Source organism: Canis lupus, chromosome 9 (assembly GCF_011100685.1).
Source record: "Canis lupus familiaris isolate Mischka breed German Shepherd chromosome 9, alternate assembly UU_Cfam_GSD_1.0, whole genome shotgun sequence".
Lineage (NCBI taxonomy): Eukaryota > Metazoa > Chordata > Mammalia > Carnivora > Canidae > Canis > Canis lupus.
In genome coordinates, this window is record NC_049230.1 from 17,875,148 (window position 1) to 17,901,029 (window position 25,882).

Consider the following 25,882-nt stretch of genomic DNA (forward strand, 5'->3'; position numbering starts at 1 on the left):
TTTCTTCAGAGAGTTAGAACAAATTATTTTAAGATTTGTGTGGAATCAGAAAAGACCCCGAATAGCCAGGGGAATTTTAAAAAAGAAAACCATATCTGGGGGCATCACAATGCCAGATTTCAGGTTGTACTACAAAGCTGTGGTCATCAAGACAGTGTGGTACTGGCATAAAAACAGACACATAGATCAGTGGAACAGAATAGAGAATCCAGAAGTGGACCCTGAACTTTATGGGCAACTAATATTCGATAAAGGAGGAAAGACTATCCATTGGAAGAAAGACAGTCTCTTCAATAAATGGTGCTGGGAAAATTGGACATCCACATGCAGAAGAATGAAACTAGACCACTCTCTTTCACCATACACAAAGATAAACTCAAAATGGATGAAAGATCTAAATGTGAGACAAGATTCCATCAAAATCCTAGAGAAGAACACAGGCAACACCCTTTTTGAACTCGGCCATAGTGACTTCTTGCAAGATACATCCGCGAAGGCAAAAGAAACAAAAGCAAAAATGAACTATTGGGACTTCATCAAGATAAGAAGCTTTTGCACAGCAAAGGATACAGTCAACAAAACTCAAAGACAACCTACAGAATGGGAGAAGATATTTGCAAATGACGTATCAGATAAAGGGCTAGTATCCAAGATCTATAAAGAACTTATTAAACTCAACACCAAAGAAACAAACAATTCAATCATGAAATGGACAAAAGACATGAACAGAAATCTCACAGAGGAAGACATAGACATGGCCAACATGCACATGGGAAAATGCTCTGCATCACTTGCCATCAGGGAAATACAAATCAAAACTACAATGAGATACCACCTCACACCAGTGAGAATGGGGAAAATTAACAAGGCAGGAAACAACAAATGTTGGAGAGGATGCGGAGAAAAGGGAACCCTCTTGCACTGTTGGTGGGAATGTGAACTGGTGCAGCCACTCTGGAAAACTGTGTGGAGGTTCCTCAAAGAGTTAAAAATAGACCTGCCCTAGGACCCAGCAATTGCACTATTGGGGATTTACCCCAAAGATACAAATGCAATGAAACGCCGGGACACCTGCACCCCGATGTTTATAGCAGCAATGGCCACGATAGCCAAACTGTGGAAGGAGCCTCGGTGTCCAACGAAAGATGAATGGATAAAGAAGATGTGGTTTATGTATACAATGGAATATTACTCAGCTATTAGAAATGACAAATACCCACCATTTGCTTCAACGTGGATGGAACTGGAGGGTATTATGCTGAGTGAAGTAAGTCAGTCGGAGAAGGACAAACATTATATGTTCTCATTCATTTGGTGAATATAAATAATAGTGAAAGGGAATATAAGGGAAGGGAGAAGAAATGTGTGGGAAGTGTCAGAAAGGGAGACAGAACGTAAAGACTGCTAACTCTGGGAAACGAACTAGGGGTGGTGGAAGGGGAGGAGGGCGGGGGGTGGGAGTGAATGGGTGACGGGCACTGGGTGTTATTCTGTATGTTAGTAAATTGAACACCAATAAAAAATAAATTAAAAAAAAAAAAACGAATAAATTTTGGATCCAAAGAAACACTGAAAACATAGATAAGTCCTATTATTAGGACTATAAAAAGTGATGGAAAAGACAAGTATTTGGGTGTAAAATAGCATGAAAAACACTCCGGAAGGATATTATTGCAGAAAAATACAAAAATAAAAGAGAAAACGTGGGAGATTATTAACTTGAGATTATTAACATTCCATAGCCATATAATAGCACTCATTCACTTTCCCAGTCAGGGCTCTTCAAACATTCAGGCTACGATATATAGAAGTTTGCCTTTTTATGACGCTATATAATGTCCCATTCCCTATTTGAGATTCCATGATCTAAAGGCCATATTCTCAGGCATCCCCCTTAATGAATTAGAAACAAACTCTGAAATATAACTAAAGGTGAATAAGGGCCGAAATGTAGTGGATCAATGAAAATATTATGCTAAGTGAGAGAAGCAAGTCACAAAAGGCCACATATTATATGATTCCATTTATATGAAATGTCCAGGATAGGCAGATCTGTATTACTGCATATTAATATTTCTGTTTGGATTTCAGAAACTATCTCCTCATATAATATATTGACCCTTAATAGTTCCTGACATTTCCCCTGATACATAAATTAGTGATTGCCTTGGATTGAGGTTGGGGCAGTAGGTGAGAGTTACAAACTATAGTATGAGATTTCTTTTTTTCCTAATGAGGTTTCTTTTCGGGATGATGAAAATGTTCTAAAATTAGATCATGGTGATAGTTGCAGGATTCTGTGCATATCTCAAAAATGTGCATTTATATACTTTAAATGAGTGAATTATTTGGTATGTGAATTATATCTCTTTTTTGTATAGTTTTTTTTTTATTGGAGTTCAGTTTGCCAACATATAGCATAACACCCAGTGCTCATCCCATCAAGTGCTCCCCTCAGTGCCCAAATTATATCTCAACAAATTTTTTAAAAAATGTATAATGGCCTGCTGTATACTTTTAGAAGAAAATAAAGAAGAAAAATAATATGAAGCTTCTATTTAAATATTGTCATCTACAATTAGACAAAAAATATTCTATGCAAATGCAATGACTTAGTTGTTTTTTGTCTAATAAAGAAAAATAAATCTGAGATCCTATAGTATCCCAAATTTCTGAGTTAATTCTATCTTTGTAATATCCTTTCATGTTAATGTCTTTAAATATTGATTTAAAAATATACAGAATCTCTACATTTTTAAAAAAATTATCTCAAGCTAATCACTGAAGTGATTATTAATTTACTTACATAGAATAAAGGAGTAAGAAACTCTATGTCAAAGAAAAGTCAGATCCACATGCAGAAGAATGACACTAGACCATTCTCTTACACCATACACAAAGATAAACTCAAAATGGATGAAAGATCTAAATGTGAGACAAGATTCCATCAAAATCCTAGAGGAGAACACAGGCAACACCCTTTTTGAACTTGGCCACAGCAACTTCTTGCAAGATACATCCATGAAGGCAAGAGAAACAAAAGCAAAAATGAATTATTGGGACTTCATCAAGATAAAAAGCTTCTTCACAGCAAAAGAAACAGTCAACAAAACTAAAAGACAACCTACAGAATGGGAGAAAATATTTTCAAATGACCTATCAGATAAAGGGCTAGTATCCAAGATCTATAAAGAACTTCTTAAACTCAACAGCAAAGAAACCAACAATCCATTCATGAAATGGGCAAAAGACATGAACAGAAATCTCACAGAGAAAGACATGGACATGGCCAACAAGCACATGAGGAAATGCTCCGCATACCTTGCCATCAGGGAAATAGAAATCAAAACCACAATGAGATACCACCTCACACCCGTGAGAATGGGGAAAATTAACACGACAGGAAACAAATGTTGGAGAGGATGTGGAGAAAGGGGAACCCTCTTGCACTGTTGGTGGGAATGTGAACTGGTGCAACCACTCTGGAAAACTGTGTGGCGGTTCCTCAAAGAGTTAAATATAGATCTGCCCTACAACACAACAATTGCACTGCTGGGGATTTACCCCAAAGATACAGATGCAATGAAACGCCGGGACCCCTGCACCCCAATGTTTATAGCAGCAATGTCCACAATAGCCAAACTGTGGAAGGAGCCTCGGTGTCCATCGAAAGATGAATGGATAAAGATGTGGTATATATATACAATGGAGTATAACTCAAGCCATTAGAAACGACAAATACCCACCATTTGCTTTGACATGGATGGACATGGAGAGTATTATGCTGAGTGAAATAAGTCAATTGGAAAAGGACAAACATTATATGGTCTCATTCATTTGGGGAATATAAAAATTAGTGAGGGGGAATAAAGGGAAAGGAGAGAAAATGAATGAAAATATCAGAGAGGGTGACAAAACATGAGAGACCCCTAATTCTGGGAAATGAACAAGGGGTAGTGGAAGTGGGGGAGGTGGGCGGGGGTTGGGGTGATTGGGTGATGGGCTGAAGGGGGCACTTGGCAGGATGAGCACTGGGTGTTATGCTATATGTTGGCAAATTGAACTCCAATAAAAAAATAAAAATAAAAAAAAGAAAAGTCAGGTTATTAGCTTATTAGCTCATTACACAGTATTAGCTTATTACACAGGAAGATCAATTGTAACAGCTAAATGCAAATATTGATATGTAACACACAAATTGTAAATCCTGTTCCTTATGCTTGGTGTAAACAGTAGAGTTTTCAAATGCATAGGAGTCATGAAGCTGACTCTATGGAATATGGTGAATAATTTTATATCTCATCCTTAACTGCCAGAGGTTTAATTTGCTACAGTTCAATGAATCAAAGCTCTAGTAATATTTTAGAACTTCTGGCTCATGGTAGGGATGAATATAGGATAAAATATTAGAGTATACATATATTGCTTTATTTTTTAATTTCATATTGCTAATGAGTGTCAGTGTTATATCTGTGTTTGACTTACATGTGTTTCTTAACAGATAATGGAAAGGTTAAATGAAAAAGTTAATGGATGCATTGAAAGCTTTTTCTAGTGAGTGGCAAGTTACTGTAAAATTGTACTATTTTATTTTTTAAATGATAGGGGGAAAAAAAACAAAAAAAAATAAAATGATAGGGGGGAAAAGAACAGAGAGGCAAACCAAAAAACAGACTCTTTTTTAAAAAGATTTTATTTATTTATTCATGAGAAACACAGAGAAGGAGAGAGACAGAGAGACAGAGAGACAGAGAGAGGCAGAGACACAAGCAGAGGGAGAAGCAGGCTCCACACAGGGAGCCGGATGTGGGACTCGATCCTGGGACTCCAGGATCACGCCCTGAGCCAAAGGCAGACGCTAAACTGCTGAGCCACCCAGGGATCCCCCCAAAACAGACTCTTAACTATAGAGAACACATTGATGGGGGCTAAGGAGTGCACTTATTGTGATGAGCCTCGGGTGTTACATGAAAGTGTTGAATCACTATATTTTTCACGAGTCTAATATTACACTACATGTTAACTGACTGAAATTAAAATAAAAAGATAAAAAAGTACCATTTAAAAAATATCTTTTCAGGGGATCCCTGGGTGGCTCAGCGGTTTAGCGCCTGCATTTGACCCGGGGCATAATCCTGGAGTCCCGGTATCGAGTCCCGTATCCGGCTCCTGGCATGGAGCCTGCTTCTCCCCCTGCCTGTGTTTCTGCCCTTCTCTCTCTCTCTCTATGTCTATCAAGAATAAATAAATAAATAAAATCTTTAAAAATATAAAAAATATATATTTTTTCAACTTATCCAAACTGTTACATTTTGTCTTTATACTATGTTTCATCAAATACTTACTTTCAGAGTCCTATACTGCATTTATTTAAACAACTTAAATTTTTTTAAAGATTTATTCATTTTATTTATCCATGATAGACATAGAGAGAGAGAGAGAGAGAGAGAGAGAGAGGCAGAGACACAGGAGGAGGGAGAAGCAGGCTCCATGCCGGGAGCCCGACGCGGGACTCGATCCCGGAACTCCAGGATCGCACCATGGACCAAAGGTGGGCGCTAAACTGCTGAGCCACCCAGGGATCCCAACAACTTAAATTCTTTTTTTTTTTTTTAATTTTTATTTATTTATGATAGTTACAGAGAGAGAGAGAGGTAGAGACACAGGCAGAGGGAGAAGCAGGCTCCATGCACCGGGAGCCCGATGTGGGATTCGATCCCGGGTCTCCAGGATCGCGCCCTGGGCCAAAGGCAGGCGCCAAACCGCTGCGCCACCCAGGGATCCCCAACAACTTAAATTCTTAACACACAATTAAAATTCTGTATTTTGGTAAGAAATTTGACAGAATTTTTTTTTAATAAGACAATAATATCATTTACCTCACCAATATTCAGATAACCCCATACCTTGACAGGCATATATAGAGAAAAATCATATAATTTATAATCTTCCCACAATTCTGAGTTCCCCTGCCAGAATTATTGATTCCATTATTCAAATTTGCTAGCCAATCTCAAAGGCAAACTTATCCTCTGCTGCATTAGATGTACACAAATCCATTGCTAAGAGTATTCTCTTTTTTTAAAGATTTCACTTATTTATTTATTGTTTTGTTTTTATTGAAGTTCGATTTGCCAACATACAGTAATACCCAGTGCTCATCCCATCAAATGCCCTCCTCACCCAGTTACTCCAACCCCCCCGACAAACACTGCTTCCATAATCCTTTGTTCATTTCCCAGAGTTAGGAGTCTCTCATGGTTTCTCTCCCTCTCTAATTTTTCCTACTCAGTTCCCATCCTTTCTCTTATAAGAAATAGTGAAAGGGATTATATATTTATTTTAGAGAAAGAGAGAGATGGAGTACAGGTAGTGTGGAGGGATGGGGGAGAGGGAAAAGCAGACTCCCTGCTGAGCAGGAAGCCATATGCAGGGTTCAATCCCAGGACTCCAAGATCATGACCTGAGCTGAAGGCAGATGCTTAACCAACTGAGTCCCCCAGGCACCCTGAGAGTGTTCCTTTTATGACATTAAGGACCTGTATTTTGTTTGTGGTTTCCCGGTAATTCTATGTAGTTGTATGTGTCTCATTTTGCCCATTCATTACTTCCAAGTTGAAGGTGATCATTTTTTCAAGCACTGATGTTCCTGTCTTTTGAAAGGAAAAAAGATTGATGTCAGTGATCTGCTGAAAATTCTGGGAAACATGGGGATCGAGCTCAGTGAGAAAGAATTTGTGAAGCTGCAACAAACAGTGCCAATCAACAGTGAGCCATATGAGTGCCAGAGTAGCTTTTCTGGGGAGCTGGGTTTTGGGGGTCATTGTAAGCATTTCTAGAATATTGCCTCTTTATTTCTTCTATAAGGTACTGAAATGATTAGAAAAAAAGATAAGTTCACTGACATATAGATTCAATCTAGGAGTCACCAAGCTTATCAACTGAGAATTTTGCCATCAGAGTTGATGCAGATCATAATATTGCTACCCATTCCTGTTCCTGAGCAGCCTAAAGGACAGGGAAGAAAAAGAAGGAAACTGAGGGCAGTGAGAGATTAGGAAAAAGAAAAAAAGAGAGAAGGAACATAAAGATGTAGTGATTTTTTTTTCTGATGGGAGTCTTCCCATCAGTCTTCTTGGTTGCTGAACACTATATACATTTTTGTCACCAAGACTATTTTCTTTTTCCCAAAATAATTTTTACTTGATGGAAAGATGGAACAGATTTCCTAAGGAAAGAGTAAAAGACTTTCTTACTAGAATTACCCAAGTTTTCCAGTAGCTCTGTAACTGTCCATGTTCTCTTCCTTCGGATATAAATTGTGCTTTTTCTGTTTTTTTTTTTTTAATAGCTGCTGGAAAAGTGTATCAGAACACATTGTTGGATGGTGTGAAGTCTATAAAAGGTATTTAAGAACCATGATTAGCAGAAAAGTCTGCTAAATGTCAACACAAATATCAACACAAAAATTTTTACTACCAGATTTTGAATCATGTTTACATTTTTATTGAGATTTTTTTATTTTATTACATTCACCACACAGTACTTTTACATAATCGCCCATGTTACAGCATTGCAAGGAATCCATTGTCTCTTGAATGGATTTGAAATCTAATTTATACAACAAACTAGAGAATATCATAGGCCGTTTTTTCCTGGAAATTTGCCCAACGATGATACAAAGGATTTTGGAGTGATCTTTAGTATAATTTTATTACATGAATTAAGTTATTTTCTATAAAATGTTCTTTCCCAAAGACCAGTTAGCAACAACAGTAGCAACAACAATTTTAGAAAAGAAGCATAGTATATTGACCAAGAAGCTTTTTTACTTTCTCTTCCTATCAGTCCTTAGAAAAAGAGACAAGAAGGAAAAGTAGGAAGGGGAAGAAAAAAGGTTACAGGTTTTGCTGACAGTCGTCTCCTGCAGGTGGTAGTCAGCCATCTGACATCCCAGACCCTTGGAATAATGGCAGCCACCAACATTCCTTGAAGAATTTTGTGGTGAATGTGTTGTCCATGACACTCTTCCCTCTGAGAGCAAATGAATCACTTTTATCATCTTTTAATCATTAATACATTTTTGTGTATTGTAATAGCAAAACACTGATGATCTGAAACTTGAACTATCACTCTCATCTGATGCCTTGACTTTGTTTTGGGGACAGACATGCATAGTATTCTGTCTGTATTCACCATGGGGACAATCCTACCATTGGTATTCTTTTGGCCCCTTTAACAGATGAGTATTACTTAATATTGCAAATAATAACTTTATTTTTTGTCTCACAGTCTATCTCTTTTTTTATTTTATATATTTTTTTATTTTTTTATTTTTATCATCCTGTTTTTTTTTCTTCTTACAGCATATGGGAGAATTATAATGAAAACGTTGTTTGATGGATTGAAAGCTTCTGCAGGTCAGTAGGAAATTATATAAAACCAAGATCCTCAGGCTTTATGTAGTAGTTTAGTTTTAAATATTTTCTACTATTTTATTACTGATTTGTAAATATTAGCTTTCAACCTTTTCTAATAATATTTGCTGCTCATGTCCCATAATTTGCCTTTTTATATAGTAACCAAATCTATAACTTACCAACAACTTCTAAACTTTCTGGAGTTTTTAGACTAACAATATTTATTAATTAACACTAGATTCCCAAATCAGGATATATCAAGCAACAAGATAAAGCTTTTTTATTGTCAGTATTAGAGCAAATAACATTTTATTTTTTTATTTATTTTTTAAAAGATGTTTTATTTATTTATTCATGAGAGACACAGAGAGAGAGAGATGCATAGACACAGGCAGAGGGAGAAGCAGGCTCCATGCAGGGAGCCCGACGTGGGACTTGATCCCAGGTCTCCAGGATCACACTCCGGGCTGCAGGCGGTGCTAAACTGCTGCGCCACCGGGGCTGCCCAAGAGCAAATAACATTTTAGAAAAAAATTTTTAAATGCATAATACTCTGGTAAGGTGTGTAAATGAATTGATGTTGATAACCAGATAGTTATTCAGATAAAATTTATTCTCTTCTACTTTCACTCCTTGTCCAGTTAGGAAATCATACTTTTCAGTATCTTTATCTTTAAATTTGATATATGATCCTTCTTAATTCTGTATAGATATAGATGTATATATCTTATTGTATCTTTGAACTTCCACAAATTAAGAAGAAACATGTGTAATATCATTAAATTATTATTTGAAATAATTATTCTATAAAATTATTGAATGATCACATTTCATATTTTCAAAGGACGAAAGATTAATGTGCAATATCTGCCAGATTTTGTGAGCAATATATGTATTGAGCTACCAGATAAAGAACAAAAGAGACTGCTAAAGAAACTTCCAGTTGATGGTGAGCCATAAAGATACCTTAATTGCCATCTAGAATACTTAGCTTTATGGTATGATGGGAGAAGTTTTTAAAAGTTTTTTAAAGTTCTCTTTTAGCTTTAAGAATACATTTATTTAAAGTAATTAGAAAAGGTATGTCTTAAGTTATATGGATACCCTCCTGTTCATTTTAATCCAGGCCATCAGGGGCAAAATAAATTTAATGTCATGACCTCTAGCCAAGGACAAAACCACAGGAAAGAATGTGAAGAAATGTGATCTGGAGAGATTTTTTAGAAGAATTAGAGATCAAAGAAGAAAGAAATATCAGTGTAGAGAGTCTGTTAACAGTTCTGTCAGCTGTTTAGAATCGCATAATTCTCCCTTGAAAGTTCTCACATAGTCTCCTTTTTTTATATTTTTACTAGAGGATGAAATAACATATTTAATCAGTAAATGAAAACTCTCCCTGAAATTATGGAATATATGTATCATTTTTCTGACCATGTATATGACATTTTATCTGATATAGAGTGTGCTTTGCATTGTAGCTTCTGGGAAGATCTTTCAAGATAGATTGTTGGATGGTCTAAAGTCTTTCAAAGGTGAGTTAATGAGCAATTTGAGAGTTAACATTTTGATTTATTTCATTAGAGTTTTAACCAAGCCACCGTATTAGGAACTGATTTTTAAATGTAGTTTCTTTATTTTAACTGTGTTATTTTATGATAGAAAAATTTTTTAATCTTTATAAGTCCCACATTTTCTTATATTTTTCAAAACTTAATCTTGAAAGCATACATTGAATTCTAGATAGATACAACAAAACATGAAGAGGATGATAGGTAGTCTGAGAATTAGTTAAACAAGCAAAAAAACCAAATATATTTTTTTAAAAACCTTATTTATTCATGAGAGACACAGAGAGAGAGGCAGAGACATAAGCAGAGGAGGAAGCAGGCTCCCTGTGAGGAGCCCGATCTGGGACTCAATCCCAGGACCCCAGGATCATGACCTGAGCCAAAGGCAGACAATCACTGAACCATCCAGGCACCCCAACTTCAGAACATTTTTAACTGAAGTCCTCTCTGGTACTGTGCCAGGTAGTTTAAAAGATAATTATATATATATATTTACTAATACAAGTAGGTTTCTGCCTTAAAATATTCACCAGAAATATCTGTGTTCATAAACTATTTTCACAACGTGGGATTAAGCAGGGTTAAGGTAATTGTCCTCTCATGGAGCCTAATGTGGAGTCGATCCCCAGACCGGGACCACGCACGCCCTGAGCCAAAGGCATTACTCAACTGCTGAGCCACCTGGGCGTGCCAACATAAGCAGTTTCTAAGACAAACGTAGTATACATTCTGATTTTTTCTATATTGTTTGTATTCAAAAATAATATTTTGTGTTTTAGTGCTGGCTGTGACCTTCCTCACTCACTCATTAGCCTACAGCCTGCAGTGAGAAAGTCAGTGAGTTAGGTAACTTTGTTGCTTGGACTCGTGCATTTATTTGGTGTGAATCAACTTGTAGGATACAGCAGCTAGGAAAATAGAAACACCTCTCTCTCCTCCTCCCCAGCGAATGATGCCTATGAGACAAAGTCCAAAGGGGACCAAAGTAAACTGCTTCTGGAGAGAGTAAGGTGCTTCTGTGTTATAGTTGCACAGTTTGTTCACTGCACGAGGGTACTTGGCCAAGGGCCCAGGTGAGCAGGATGAAAATCTTGCGTATACTCAATGCCAAGCCACATACAAAGGCCTCCCCAGAGAAATTGTGGGGCCATTATGGACAGACATGGGAAAATTCTGGAAGTGTAGCATGCATGGGATTGTTTTCAGGATCCCAGGTCTGTCATGATTTTGCTTCCTGTGATTATGGACTGAGATGTCCTAATAGGACCAGAGATACACATTAAGAGAGGCATGGGAAATGGCGTGAATCACTAATTGTCTGCATATGTGTTTCCTCCAAGGCTCTTCTTTAAGTCTCTGCTGCATAAGAGATGTTCAATCCAACGGGAGAGTCAGGTAAATCTGAGGAAGATAAAGTCCCATGGCTGGAGAGAGCAGGGGAAATGCAGAACTAACTATGTCCTTTCTGTTTTCTAGGAGGGTTTTTTCTGGAGAAGGCGGCCACTGTGGCTTCGGGACATGTACAGACCTCTCAATGCCACACGGAAGAAAAACATGGCACAGAAGCTACACGACAGGGATTCTTCTGATGAGGATGAGATTTTCAACAAGGAACCAGGGTACCTGATTGGGGACAATTTATACTTCTTTTCTAAAATGAGTTAATTATGAAAAGTTTAATTGTTCCTTTACAGAGTTAAAGGCATTCTTCTTTTTTTGCAGAGAGAAAGGTGATGCGCCAGCAGAGAAGCCTCAGGCTACAAATTCAGCTGCTGAAGACCTGGGTGAGGAGAGCGACAGTGAACTCCGAACTCCGCATGTCATCATCCTCAAGTGACCTTGTCCTGCCTCAGGCTGTCTAAAGTTTATTTTCTTTTTATTTTTATTAAAAAATTTATTTTTTTATTGGTGTTCAATTTGTCAACATATAGAATAACACCCAGAGCTCATCCCATCAAGTGCCCCCGTCAGTGCCCGTCACCCAGTCACCCCCACAGCCTGCCCACCTCCCCTTCTACCGCCCCTAGTTCGTTTCCCAGAGTTAGGAGTCTCTTATGTTCTGTCTCCCTTTCTGATACTTCCCACTCATTTTTTTCTCCTTTCCCCTTTATTCCCTTTCACTATTATTTATATTCCCCAAATGAATGAGACCATATAATGTTTGTCCTTCTCCGACTGACTGACTTCACTCAGCATAATACCCTCCAGTTCCATCCACGTTGAAGCAAATGGTGGGTATTTGTCGTTTCTAATGGCTGAGTAATATTCCATTGTATACATAGACCACATCTTCTTTATCCATTCATCTTTTGATGGACACCGAGGCTCCTTCCACACTTTGGCTATTGTGGACATTGCTGCTAGAAACATCGGGGTGCAGGCGTCCCGGCGTTTCATTGCATCTGTATCTTTGGGGTAAATCCCCAGCAGTGCAATTGCTGGATCATAGGGCAGATCTATTTTTAACTCTTTGAGGATCCTCCACACAGTTTTCCAGAGTGGCTGAACTAGTTCACATTCCCACCATAAAGTTTATTTTCTGATATTGGCTTCTCAGCATTGCTTGTAAAATACTTATTTTTCTCATATTAAAAATGTATAAATTAATAATCAATTCTAGCCATGTGGTAAGAAATTAAAATGGAAATAAACAGGTATATACAGGTAACAGGGGCCATGGGAGAAAGGAACAGGCCTGAAGCTAGAATCCCTCGTGGGAGTCTGTACTTCCACAAGAGGCAGTGGATGCAATGATGAAAAGGATATCTACCCCTCATTTCCCCAATAAAATCAGTGTCTGAAGACCGGAAAACATATCTCCAGGTGTACAGACTATTAAATCAATTGGCAGTTTATTCTGGTGCTCTCTCCCCTGGTTCACCAAATACAAGTTATTCACAGCATGCTTGACCTGCCCATAGAAGATCATCTGTTTCTGGCCCCTCCTTTCAGATTTTTAGCGTTACCAGAATATTTGGATCACTGAGCCTAGCTCCACAGTAGGGCTAAGGCCTCTTTTTCTTCCCAAGCGCTCAAACTCATGCACAAAATATGTGCCCCGTCTTGGCAAAGGGGGTTCTTCATTCTTACAAGCTATAGATAATTCACATTGGGGTATTTTGTTTCTTTTCCTTAAAAAAAAAAAAAAAAATCCCAACCCTTGGATAGCTAGCAGGGAGGGGCTGGAAGGCTAGGGTAAAGAAAAATGTGTGAGGGTGGTAATTACCCAAGACTGCCCTCCTCACGCCTTTATTTCAGAAAATATATTGGTGGTGCCACTTACCCATTCTCATGGACCACCCTACTGGCCTCTCCTGACTCCACTGAGGGTCAGATGTGTGCTACCAGGCTCTCTCCCAAAGCCACCCACCACCAAACCTACTACTGCCTTCCTCAACCAACACAGATAATGAAGCACAGGGATAATGAAGTGCAATCTGTGGAAGAAGCACAACTCCCTCCACTTCTGGGATGCCAGGGTGGCTCAGATGGTTAAGCATCCATCCCTTGGTATCAGCTCTGGTCATAATGTCTTACAAGGAATGGATGCTCACCACTGTGGGGCTAGCAGTGGTGAATGTCAGGTTACTTTACCACAGCTACTTTCCATACATTCAAAGCTGCTGCTGCCACTCAAAAGGCAGTACACTTCGGGAACCCACTGCTGAAGTCACTGCAGCACTCCATGGTCCCAAGCCTTGACTGGCAACATGCAGTCCCAATATGTAGCCTGCACATCTGCTGCTGCAGAGGAGGAAAGAATGGTTTCCACCTCCTTTTCACCTCCTAGATTTCACACAGGTACATTTTGTTGGCAGAACTCTGCTGTCAAGGGAATCTGTGAAATGTGGTTTGTGGGCTTCTAGCACCTGCAAAGAAAGGGATAGAAGTGGGTAGCAAGAGCCAACCAATACTATCTAACAAATGGGTGGGTGTTAAAGTCTTTCTAAAAGGAAGGTGTTGTCTACATGGAGTAGTAACATGGTGGAGAGCTAGCTAAGTCAGAAACACAAAAGGTGTCATTTTAGCTGGGCAGCAGGTTAAGGTACCAGATACTGGATACCAATCACATGCAGTCATCCCCAGAGGTGACTGGAGAAGCACTTGGAGTTGATTCTTAGGTTGGCCTCCAGAATGTTCTCACTGGAATGAAAGCTGCATGGACTAATGGCAGTGAGGTATCTGAGAAAACATAGCCCCCATTCAAAAGGGCTGCCAGAGGAAACGGTGCCCATAGGGAAACAGAGTTTCTAAAAATGTGGCCTTATGGGGATCCCTGGGTGGCTCAGAGGTTGAGCGACTGCCTTCAGCCAAGGGTGTGATCCTGGAGTCCGGGGATCGAGTCCCACATCGGGCTTCCTGCATGAAGCCTGCTTCTCCCTCTGCCTGTGCTCTGCCTCTCTCTCTCTCTCACATGAATAAATAAATAAAATCTTTTTTTAAAAAATGTGGCCTTTGGACCTCTAAACTCAAACATCCTTGGGATGCTTATATAAAGGCTGATCCTGAAAAATAAGCAAATTAAATTTAAAAACTGATCCTGAACATCTTCCCTGTCATAAAAAAAACAAACCAGGCACTACTTAAAGTTGTCCAGAAGATTTCCATAGTAATAGAATATTGCAGTGGCTCAGGGTAGAGGGTTCATCGTGAACGGAACTCAACTGGGGTAAGTACAGAGGTGACTGAGTATTGCACAGGGAGATTGAGGGACTAGGGAAGGGAATGAGTAGGGGCTCCATAGTCAGAAGTGAAAGATTACAAAAGGCAGGAAGGGGGTTAGCCCATATGGAAACTTCTGGACTTGCTAACTGGCACCTACCAAAGCTAGACTCCTACTCTCTCACAGAAGCTGGGAAACAGGGGCCCTATCTTCAGGTGGTGGCTGGAATAAGCAGCAAATTCTTTAGACAGCCTTGAGTTTCACGGGCAGGCACTTTAAGGGGGACTGGGGTCTTACTAGGGCAGTGGTCAGGAGCTGCTGAAAACTCTGTTGGCCTTTGTTCAAGGCTTCCCAGGCTTCAGGAACGTTGGCCCCGCCCCGCGGCTCCTCCCGCCCCGCCATTGGCTCCGCGGGCCGGGGGCGGGGCCGAGCTCCCAGCCCCCGGGATGGAGTCAGGGCCTCGAGCGCACTTTCCGGGTGTCGGTGGCGGAGAGGCCGGAGCGTCGGGTCGGAGGCTGAGAGGCTGCAGCGGCCAGGAGCGACCCCGCCCCCTCCCCGCTCGCTCTGGTGAGTCCGGGGTCAGGGGGAGGAGGGGGGAGGGGGGCGGGGTCGAGATGCGAACGGGCGGCGGGCGCGTTCCGTGGTCCCGACCCCGTGGTCGCCTTTGCGCTGTCCTGCTTCAGAACCCTTTGCCTTCCCCGTTGTAAGCCCGCGCCCTACCCCCTCGGAGCCGAGCCTTCAGCCCGCACAGCCCCTGCTGACCGCCCCCTCCATCTTCTCCCGACGGGGACCCGAGCCCAGCACGTACCCCCACCCCCTCGCCCCTGGTGTCGCGTAAATGCAGCCACACTCTTGACCCCCTGGGAGTCCAGTTCCCAGCCCGAGCGCAGACACATCCCTCCTCCGCCCTCTGAGGCATCACATCCTCACCCCTCAACCCCTGTGGCAATCCCGGTGCTCCACGCCAACCTCCCCTGAGCCCCACCGCTATGGCTTTCCCCTTTTCTGACCCAGCTTTCTTATCCCAGTCCCGGAAGGTCTGCTCAGCCCTAACACCCACCTCCACCCACCCTTATTCAATGCCTGCCATCCAAGCGGATGCCCTGTTGAGCTCACCCCCTTCTTGATAGCTCTGATCTCTGCCCTATCCCAAGTCTTCGATGCATCTTCTTGTCCACACCGACTCAAGCCCTCACTTCCCAGCCCACCACATGCTTTCTTTCCACCTGCAGCCATCCTGAGAACACTTCATCTTTGCTAAACTGCCCCCGACTCTTGCCGCCCCAGTTCCTACCACCCCAACCCAATCTTCTTAAAATGAGGCCTCCATGCCCCCATCTCTTCCTCTCAGCTCTGTGCCCATTCTTCCCTTAATGCGGTCCCCATCTGATCTGAAAACTTAGTGCAGTCTCTTGCCAGCCCCACCTGCTGCCCCCCCAACAGCCAATCCAGGTGCTTTTTCAGAGCCGGGTAGTTACTGAGTAGCTCCATTGCTACAGGGCCTCAGATGGTAAGTAAGTGTGGAGGAGTAGAGATCTATGTCCCGTGGTTCAAGAGGTTTTCCTGAATGTCTGCTCTCCTGCACCTGTCCTCAAGGATTGTGTTTCTAGCATTCATATTATGTTACTTGTGTTGGCTGCTGCAATGGTACCTTATCATCCAAATACCTGGAAGGTGAGGGATGGCTACTCATTCAGCCTGGGACACTGGAAGCTTATCACTTCCTTTTGGACTGTAATCTGTAGAAACCCAGGGGGTTGCACTATGTGGGGTTGGCTGTGGTCACAGACCCATGCCCATGAAGGTTTTCCTGGCATTTAGAGACGACCCTCACCCGGGGCTCCTCCCAGCCAGAGCTGATTGCAAGTTAGTCCCAGTACTGAACACAGGGAACACAGTACTAGACGTGATGTTACATGTCGGGAAGAGTGTAGGTGAGTGGATCCTGGGGAAGCTGATGGCTAGGTGGGTTTGGAGGCTTTTGAATTGCTTCCTCTTTTTGTAGGTGCTGGATCGTTGAGTTTTGACCATTTTGATTGCCCTTGAACTGAGAGAGCCAAGTTCCCCCAGAGTATCTAGACATTCATGGAGGCACCCAGGCCCATTTGTTAACATTTATAATTATAATTTCCTGGGCTTTTTGGATTCACATCCCCTCTAAGTTCTGGTGACCAGGCCCCAAGAGATTGGCTGTTTGACAGTAATTGTAAAGGGCCCCAAAGAGACCCATGTCTTTGCTTGCCATTTATAGTCTCACTTCTTTGAAAATTGAATGCCTGTCTACCTTCAATATCCCTCCGTAAAAGTGCCTATCCTCTTGTCTTTCTTCCGCTTCCTGATCTCCCTCTCTCCATCTCCCTCCTCCTTCAGCTCAATAACCCTAAAAACAAACAAAAAAAAACACTCTTTTAAAAACATAAAACCCTCTTCTAAAAACCCTCTTCTCCCTGTTTGAAGGGCTATGTCTGGCTTTTGTGGAAAGCAGATTCAACATATCGAAGGGAAATGAAAACGCAGACGGCAGCTTCCAGATCAACAGCCATTACTGGTGCAATGATGACAGGAGTCACTCAGAAAACATTTGCCACGAGGACTGTCAAGGTCTGGCCAGGGCTCCAGGGTGGGGAAGCTCTACTCACAGGACTTCTATTCCTATGCAAGGCCTGGGAATGTCCCCAGAGGGACTGCCCATGGAGTCCAGGAATGTTTTTGCTGAGCAGAGGACTTGACAAGTGGCTGTAGTGCCCATCCACTTAGCATATTCTTTGGTGTACGGGTTCTAGAAAAGCTCTGCATAGTTAATAGCAGAGCAGGAGCAACAGCAGCAGCCAACATTTCTTGAGAGTGTGTTATATACTAACCATTTTACCTGCAGAGCCCATTTTACCCAGTGTTTCATGTGATGGAAACTATTATGCCCACTTTTCAGATGAGCAAACTGAGGCTCATAGAACCAGTGCCGAATTCCAGGCTGGTGGCCCTGAAGGCTCCACTCTAACCATCAAGTAAAAACTTTGGCCAATGTCTGATTAAAGGCCAAGTGCAAACTGCCCACCTCAGAGCCGCTCCAGGAGGCTCCATAGGTCCATGACTTGGACCTTCTCTCCTCTTTCATACTCTGATTCATATCCCGAGACTCTTCATCTGAAGAGCCTCCCTGATCAGGCAAGATATACCTTGGTCTCTATGCTGCCTGTTTTGACATCTCCTCTCCCTAGAAACCCTCAAACGTGGCATGAACTACCATCTACCCTGACTAGGAAGTATGGGGGTAAACAGTTGTCCTGTGCCTCCTGCCAGAACCCAGGCCACTCCCTATCCCCATTGTGGGGATGTCTAAATAGGCCTCTGGGAGGGAGGCTTTGCCTAATCTGGAAATACTCAGCCCCTGGGGGGTACATGCCAGCGCAGGGACAAGCCAAGGAGAGAGAGCTTGCCTCAGTCTTAGTCCTCTGTTCTCACAGGTGTGCTCTCTCTCTCTCTCTCTCTCTCCCTTCCAGATGTACTGAGCCTCAATCTTCTCTCAGCCATCAGCTGTGCAAAAAAAGATTGTCTCTGGAGCAGGGGGTATGAAGAACTGGTGAGGAGAACACTGTGGGACTAAGTTAGCAGCCAGAGCACTGGGAAGGTTGTAGTGACAGAGAAAGGCACAGTAGGCAAGGACTAGACTCTTTTATAGCCTAGAAAAATGTGGGAGAGTGGCAGGGCTTGGAACTCTGACTTACAATACCCAGGATCTGGGTCTTTCTCTGATGTACTAAAATTATTTTAGAGGGGGCGTCTGGATGGCTCAGTCAGTTGAGCGTCCAACTCTTGATTTCCACTCAAGTCATGATCTCACAGTCATGATTCAAGCCCCATGTCAGGCTCCACACCAGCACAGAGTCTGCTTGGGATTTCCCCCTCTCCCTCTGGCCCTCACCCCGTTAGGGTGCTCGCTCTCTCTCTCTCTCAAAATAAATAAATAAATAAATAAATAAATAAATAAATAAATAAATAAATAAATAAATAAATATTTGGGTGCCTGGGTGGCTCAGTGGTTGATCATCTGCCTTCAGCTCAGGTGGTGATCCCCCAGGGCCTGGGATCGAATCCCACATCAGGGAGCCTGCTTCTCCCTCTGTCCATGTTTCTGTCTCTCTCTGTGTGTCTCACATGAATAAATAAAATCTTTTAAAAAAATAGATCTTTAAAAAATAAATAAATAAAACTCTTTTGGATGCAGTAACAAAGTAACTCAAGTGAGTTGAGGGAGCTGTATCCTGAGGGCACAAGGTGTCTCACTGAGCTTACACAGGTGCGGCTAGACCTCAGAAGGTAATGGAAGCAGAGCTGGAAAGTGTCAGCCAGCTTTTCCTGGCAAGTTTCTGCCTCCTGGTGCATTTGCTTCACTACTTTCTTGGTAGAGAGCAGCATTCTCTGCTCCACATTCCACAGCACAGACTCTGGCTGCCCCAAGTGGATGGGCTAATGTCCTGAGCAGCAACAGAGACTGCCTAGGCTTAGTCCCTGTCCAAGTGCCTGGGATAAAGAACCTGATGGGTTCAGTTTGGATGCAGATCCCTGCTTGGTTCCATCAGCTGGAGGCCTGGGAGCAATTGAGCTATACCTTCATGGTTGCCACAGGGTCCCCTCTCGCTAATTGGCAGCAACATTTTCTGTAAATGTAAATGCTCCTGTCAGCATTTGTCCACGATGGTGGACATTAGGATGTTTACTTTACTTTTCTGAGCTTCAAACCAGATATACACAGAATACAACTGGCTGTATATACAACTGGCCAGTTGACTACAACTGGCCTCCAGGCGTCTGTGAGGATGGAGGGAGTTAAGTGCCTTGCCTACTCTAGAAACACCACGCACAAGGGACACTGATGGCTATGAGGGCTGACCTGTTCTGGAGGAAGAGTCAATGGTTGCACCTGAGATTGATTATTTATTTATTTACCTTTTAATTTATTTAGTATCTTTCATCCTTCTACAATGGTGCTCTCCTACTTCAGAGGAAGAGAAGGATTTGAAAATGTGGAAGCATATCGGGTGGGGGAAGTAGAGGACAAAGACCACAGATAGGGGAAATTTAAGGGAAGAATCAGAGGGCCAGGGGGGACAAAGCAGAGAGCTAGGAATGAAGGGGATTCTGAGCACTGCTCTAAGATCTGGGTCATGTAGCTGCAGAAGGAGCTTACTGAGTGGTAAAAACAAGAACCAATCTGTTTTCTTTCCACAGGGTAGCATGGAGGTTGCACTGTGCAGGCCGGCCACTCTCCTACTGGATGACAGGATGTTTCTCGGGATGAGACAGGACACAGGGCTGCCGTAGAGTCATTCCAGAGCTCCTCTTCTCACTCAGGAATTCATTTCTCCTTCCTCTTGCCTCTGCTTCAGGTTATTTTCTTTCCTTCCCATTTACCAATAAACCTGACCATAGCCCCCAGGAATAAATGGTTTTCTCGGGCTTCCTCCTTGTACCTGTCTGGGCCCAGGCCTCTGGTTCTGACTCTCATTTGCAAACCAAGAGGACCACAATGAAGAAGTTGTTATATTTGGATAATTATTAAAGCATTCCTTGTGCAAAGAATGTGTTGATTTGTTCATTTTTAATTGTAGATATATTCCAGTACCTAATCTAAGAGTGTGGCAGGCACTAGAAGAAGGAAAATAAACCACAACTATTGTTCTTGAGGTGTTTATAAGCTACCCAGAGAAGCGGAGACATACTCAACCAATGGGTATAATAATTGAGTGGATACATACAATGAATACAATGGATAATGAGATGGGTAATAAAATCTACAATTTTTGGTTTAAAACAGTATCAGGATCCCGGTTATTCCTCCAAAGCCAACTACTTTCAGAGTAAAAGAAGATTCCGAAGAAGATAATGGTTGGGGCTAAGGGTCTTGTATATTGAGGTGGAGAAAGTAGTGCTGGCTGGGGTCAAGAGATGGTGCCAGGTGCCAATGATTTGGGGGTGCTTTCAGAGAATGGGCTAAAATCTAGATGTTTAAGAAAATAAAGGCATCTCTATTTGGGATCTGAAGGTGCTAATGCGGAGTAAAACGTGCATAAGGACAATGCAAAGACAGAAAAGGGGCAGTTGGAGGAATGTCCTGCACATAGCTAACAACACTGTTTGATTAAACTGTCCCACTTGGGCCACTGATATCCCTACTTCTGGGCCTTCACTTGGATTTCACAGACCAGTAAAACATCAACAAAGTTGGAAAAAAATTCCAACTTTTTATTTTAAAGCTCAGGTAAAAGCACTCATTAAAACTATCCTCTATCAGCAACTCTTCATAAAACATTTTTTAGCATGAAAAATGAAGGTCATATTTTTAGGATAATAAAATGGGATAGATTTTGTTTTATATATATATATATATATATATAGAGAGAGAGAGAGAGAGAGAGAGAGAGAGAGAGACAGGCAGAGAGACAGGCAGAGGGAGAAACAGGCTCCCTGCAAGGAGCCTGATGTGGGACTCAATCGTGCACCCCAGGATCACACCCTGAGCGGAAGGCAGATGCTCAACCATTGAGCCACCCAGGTGTGCCTCCTGAAAGCATTAAGCCAAAGTATTCTATCTTTAGAGATCATTTCCCACACGGAGTTGAGAAATCTCAAAAAATTTTTAAAGATTTTATTGATTCATGAGAAACACACAGAGAGAGGCAGAGACGTAGGCAGAGGGAGAAGGGGTCTCCCCCAGGGGAGCCCGAGGTGGGACGGATCCTGGCATCCCGGGATCACGCCCTAGCCCTCGCGGAAGGAAACCCCCAACCACTGAGCCAGCCAGGCGACCGGAGAAATGCACATGTTTAAAGGTCAGTAGGTAACTACTAACTGCTTGGGACTCTACATCTTCTCTGGCAGTGCCGCTGACGCCAGTTGCTATAAAGATGACCGTACGCTGGGATCCTGGAAGCTCACCCTTTGGACTCGACCCTAAAAATTCACTCGAAGAGAAGAAGGAAGCTCTAGGACTCTGGCGCGGTGGGGCTGCGGGAGGGGAAGTAGAGTTAGAGACCCGCGCAGAGTGGGGGGCCAGGGCGGGCGGGGCGGGGCTCTCCCCACTCCCGCCGAGCCGGCCCCGCCCCCGGCCCCGCCTCTCTTGAAGAAGCGCGGGGGCACCTTGCGAGCAGTGACGCGAGGGTGGCGGAGTCGGTGTCTTTTGCGGTTCCCACCGAGAGGGATAAAACCTTGCTGGTGTGGGAGCTAAGTCCGGACCCTCGGCCGAGGCCTTGCCCGGGAGCCGAGCCAGGATGGAGGGGGCAGGGAGAAGGCCGCCCCCTCGGTGACCGGGTGACCGGGAGCCCTGGAGACTGGCCTTACCCCTCAGCGCTTTGTAGTCTCCGCTGAGAGGCACCCTGGTTCTAGAGGGGACCTCGGCGGCCGCTCAGCCCCAAGAGACGTTTGAGGGGCAGCGCTCCACAGCCAGCGCCTGTTGCCTTCTAATGCTTTTCGAATCTTAGGGTTCCAGAGGAAAACCTGTTCGCGAAGTGACAAGTGCTTGGGTTGCCTGTGCAGAGGGTTTAGGGAATATAAGGGAACGGGCAGTTTTGGTTTCTGGGCGTGAAATTTCATGTACGTATTTGGTGCGGGACCAGCCCGCAGCGCTCTCTGGTCACAGCATTCTCCCAGTTCGGCCTCCTGTATTCGGTAGGAGTCTTCCCAAACGCGGCAGTGGCCCGCCCTGGTTTCTGTGCCATCATCAAGTTTTATTCAGCAAGGGATGCTCACAGAGCACAAAGGGCATGTCACGAGAAGCATCTGTTTCAGAATTCTCCACTGAAGGTGGGTCAAGTAGGAAATTCCTAACTCCGCTGGCACAAAGTGCCGAATTCTGTGACGACAGACTAGCATTCATAGAGCTCTCCTGACTTACAGAATGCTTTCGGGTGCATTGCTACATCGATCCTCTGGTTTCCTTGGGTGGCTGTGTTGTTTTTGTGTTTTTCTTTTACTTGTTTTCCTTTTCCTTTTTTTACACGAAGAAACTCGAACTCAGGATAGTTAAGTGGCTTACTTAGGGTTCATGACAAAAACTGGAAGCGAGAGATCAACCCCCAATTGATGTTAAATCCGGTGTCGGGGATCCCCGGGTGGCTCAGCGGTTTAGCGCCTGCCTTCAGCCCAGGGCGTGATCCTGGAGCCCCACATCGGGCTCCCTGCATGGAGCCCACTTCTCCCTCTGCTTGTGTCTCTGTTTTTCTCTCTTTCTCTCTCATGAATAAGGAAATAAAACCGTTAAAAAAATGAATCCCGTGTCATTTTATGCTGCCTCTTATTTTAGGAAATCTTCACAAGAAGAGTGTTGCTTATATTTACTATTATGTGAATTTATTTATTTTTTTAATTTCATCTATTCATTTGAAAGAGAATGAGACCATGAGAGGGAGAAGCAGACTCTCTGCTGAGGAGGGAGCCTGATGCAGGCAGGACTTGATCCCAAGAACCTGGGATCACAACCTGAGCCGAAGGCAGGTGCCCAACCATCTGAGCCATCCAGGCACCCTCTTTATTTATTTAACACAGAGCCTTGGGTTATTACTCCTGCTTTCCAAAATTGTTAGCCAGTTTACTTATGTGTTCTTTAATACTTTGGCAACTACACATAGTTCCTGGTTGGGCTTTTTGTTGTTGTTTTTTGCCTTTTATAAATACAGAAAAAAAAATAATGTCTTAAACCAAATAAATCAAGGAAAGGTCTAAGGCCCCTGAGAACGTTTTTCAGTAGCATGAAGAAAATTGGTTGGCAAGCTTATCCAAGGTGACAGCTATCTCTCCTACTCGGAGGCTCAGGGCCCTTCTGAAGCTTCCTTGTTGTCCAGAACAGCTCCACTATGCCTCACTATTAGCCTCCCCTGCAGCACCCAACATTTAAAAGTTTGTCTTCATTTCTCCTTCCCAGCAGGCAGCTTCAGCTAGAGAAAGTAATTTCATTTTCTTATCACTCATTCTTTCATTCATTCGCTCAATCAACAACAGAATGTACTTGGTTCTAGGAATGAGAAAAGAATAAGATATGTTTCCTTCAAGCACTAAAGGAGCTTATAAACTAGCGATAGAGAAGGATGGAGGAACAAACAGTGAAGAATTAATAGGGCAGCTCTGGTGGCTTAGTGGTTTAGCGCCGCCCACGTGAAGCTCCCTGCATGGAGCCTGCTTCTCTCTCTGTCTCTCTCTGGTGTCTCTGTCTCTCTCTGTTTCTCTAATAAATAAATAAATAATCTTTTTTAAAAATAAGAATTAATAGTGCTGGGACACCTAGATGGCTCAGTGGTTGTGCTCAGGGCGTGATCCTGTGGTTGTGGGATCCAGTGCTGCATCTGGCTCCCCAAGGGAGCCTGCTTCTCCCTCTGCTTATGTCTCTACCTTTCTCTGTGTGTCTCTCATGAATAAATAAATCTTTAAAAAATTTAAAAAAGAACAATAGTGCTATGACTTTATTTGCAATATTTAAATATTTATGAATATGTTAATATACTACATCCTGCCTAAAGTTGACATAGGCATTTAAGACTAAACTAGTGGATGTAAGAAATTCACCACAGAATGTAAGTCATTTAGAGTTAACACTGGAGGCATTGGCCTTCTCAAAGGAGCTATTTAATGCAAATAACCTCTAATTGTTTCGTTGCTTATAAAATTTATAGAAGTATGTATATTCCTTGTTCTAACAGGTTAGTAACTTGGGGAGAAGAGTGTTGTAGATTAAGGTCCTTTGTCCGTGTTAGGTCCATCTTGTCTGCTCTTCAGGTTGTGTTCTCAGACAGGAGCTACAGGATGGGACAACAAAAACAATTTACTTCCTTTGCTCACCTACAACCCTGTCATTTGCTTCTGGAGGGCTTCCTTGCTTTCATCATCACTCTCACCACTAGAGGTGAAGGAAATCTTCCAATTAATCAGAGGCCCTAGAAATGATGCAGAACAGTACTGTAGCTTAACAATGATAAATAACATTCATTTAGGGCTTACTATGAGCTCATTGCTTACAATGTTGTTCCCTATTTAATCTTCACAATCAGTTCATGAAATAGGTATTGATAACTCTCGGGTGTATCCAAAACTAGCCTATGTGGCAGGTTGTGATATTTTTCGGTCTCTCTCTCATGTCTTTAGGTTCATCTTGGCACCAAACATAAAGCGGTTCAACATCAGGCCCTTGCCCTAAATAGCTCCCAATGCCAAGAATTGGCAAATTATTATTTGGTTTCAATGGATGGTCAAAAAGGATAATCAAGGCAAACTTTATAGATTTTCTTTGACTAATCAGACTCACTTCAACATCGAAATCTTGGACATTAGAGAAGAGAGACCTGGAAGTGGGGAGATGTGAGTCCTCTAAGTGGAAGGACCTCAACATTGGCCTGCCACCTAAAATTAATAATACTCTCAATGATTTGGGTGGTGATGTCCATAATTTTCACCAATATTTGTAGGGTGTAGAATAAAAAACAATTGTCTATATCTATAGTTCATTTGCAAGTCTTACTTGATTTTGAAGCTATAGGATACTTCAACTGTTAGCTAGGTTTGCTGGAGTTTAGTTTTTAAAGACTAAGAAATCCGGGCAGCCCTGGTGGTTTGCGGTTTGGCGCCACCTTCTGCCCAGAGCCTGATCCTGGAGACCTGAGATCCAGTCCCAGGTCGGGCTCCCTGAATGGCGCCTGCTTCTCCCTCTACCTGTGTCGCTGCCTCTCTCTCTCTCTCTCTCTCTATCTCTCATGAGTGAATAAATAAAATCTTAAAAAAAAAAACCTAAGAAATCTTAGCTAAGTATTAGAAGCTTTGTTTGTTTGTAAGAGTTGACCCTGTCCCTGGATTGGTCACAGGTTTCCAGCTTGGGCAGCTCTTCCAGTGTAGATTGACTTCTGTGGTCATCAGATGGAATCTCCATTAGCTGTCAACTCTGACAACCTTTAAGAACCAAACTAAACGTCTGGGTTGTTGGCCTCGCCCTAATATGCCAACACTCGCCCTAATATGCTGTGGTATCCATATACACATTCAAAACTCCTTCGGCTAAAAAGTCTGGTAGCTCTAGTTTGCCTTAAGGGAAATTTTATTGCCTATAAGGTACATAGGCCTGTTTCTGCCAATAAAGTGTTCAGATGCATGCCCGCCCTCTCCCCAAAGTATTGTATATTGTATCTGCAAGGAGAGGAAAACTGGACTCCAGCTGGATTGAAACCAGCAGGGAAGGGATCATCTCAAAAGGC

The 25,882-nt window shown here is 42.6% G+C and overlaps 2 protein-coding genes and 1 long non-coding RNA gene across 3 annotated transcripts; 2 read left to right on the forward strand and 1 right to left on the reverse strand.

Annotated features, from left to right (window-relative positions):
* Positions 1-4,514: 4,514 nt before the first annotated feature.
* LOC106558527 lies at positions 4,515-11,892 on the forward strand. Its single transcript, XM_038547033.1, has 8 exons — positions 4,515-4,554; positions 7,352-7,405; positions 8,367-8,420; positions 9,265-9,369; positions 9,899-9,952; positions 11,329-11,383; positions 11,465-11,607; positions 11,711-11,892. Exons 1-8 carry the CDS (start codon positions 4,518-4,520, stop codon positions 11,848-11,850), a joined length of 642 nt encoding a protein of 213 aa, XP_038402961.1. The 5' UTR covers positions 4,515-4,517; the 3' UTR covers positions 11,851-11,892.
* Positions 11,893-13,127: 1,235 nt separating this feature from the next.
* On the reverse strand, positions 13,128-15,057 carry LOC119876638. The gene is made up of 2 exons (XR_005364342.1): positions 14,811-15,057; positions 13,128-13,857 (listed from the first exon to the last, which is right to left on the reverse strand). It is a non-coding gene; the product is annotated as an uncharacterized LOC119876638 (long non-coding RNA).
* A 40-nt stretch (positions 15,058-15,097) lies between these two features.
* LOC119875882 (lysozyme-like protein 6) lies at positions 15,098-20,231 on the forward strand. The gene is made up of 4 exons (XM_038546016.1): positions 15,098-15,218; positions 17,109-17,252; positions 18,152-18,231; positions 19,881-20,231. Exons 1-4 carry the CDS (start codon positions 15,098-15,100, stop codon positions 19,971-19,973), a joined length of 438 nt encoding a protein of 145 aa, XP_038401944.1. The 3' UTR covers positions 19,974-20,231.
* Positions 20,232-25,882: the final 5,651 nt, after the last annotated feature.

Bases quoted from the DNA above. Each gene is read 5' to 3' on its own strand.
- LOC119875882 (XM_038546016.1), top strand. From the start codon at position 15,098: ATGGAGTCAGGGCCTCGAGCGCACTTTCCGGGTGTCGGTGGCGGAGAG. The intron at 15,219-17,108 runs GTGAGTCCGGGG...CCCTGTTTGAAG, and splicing joins CCCCCTCCCCGCTCGCTCTG to GGCTATGTCTGGCTTTTGTG. The intron at 17,253-18,151 runs GTCTGGCCAGGG...TCTCCCTTCCAG, and splicing joins TTGCCACGAGGACTGTCAAG to ATGTACTGAGCCTCAATCTT.
- LOC106558527 (XM_038547033.1), top strand. From the start codon at position 4,518: ATGAAAAAGTTAATGGATGCATTGAAAGCTTTTTCTA. The intron at 9,953-11,328 runs GTGAGTTAATGA...GTTTCCTCCAAG, and splicing joins TGGTCTAAAGTCTTTCAAAG to GCTCTTCTTTAAGTCTCTGC. The intron at 11,608-11,710 runs GTACCTGATTGG...CTTTTTTTGCAG, and splicing joins ATTTTCAACAAGGAACCAGG to AGAGAAAGGTGATGCGCCAG.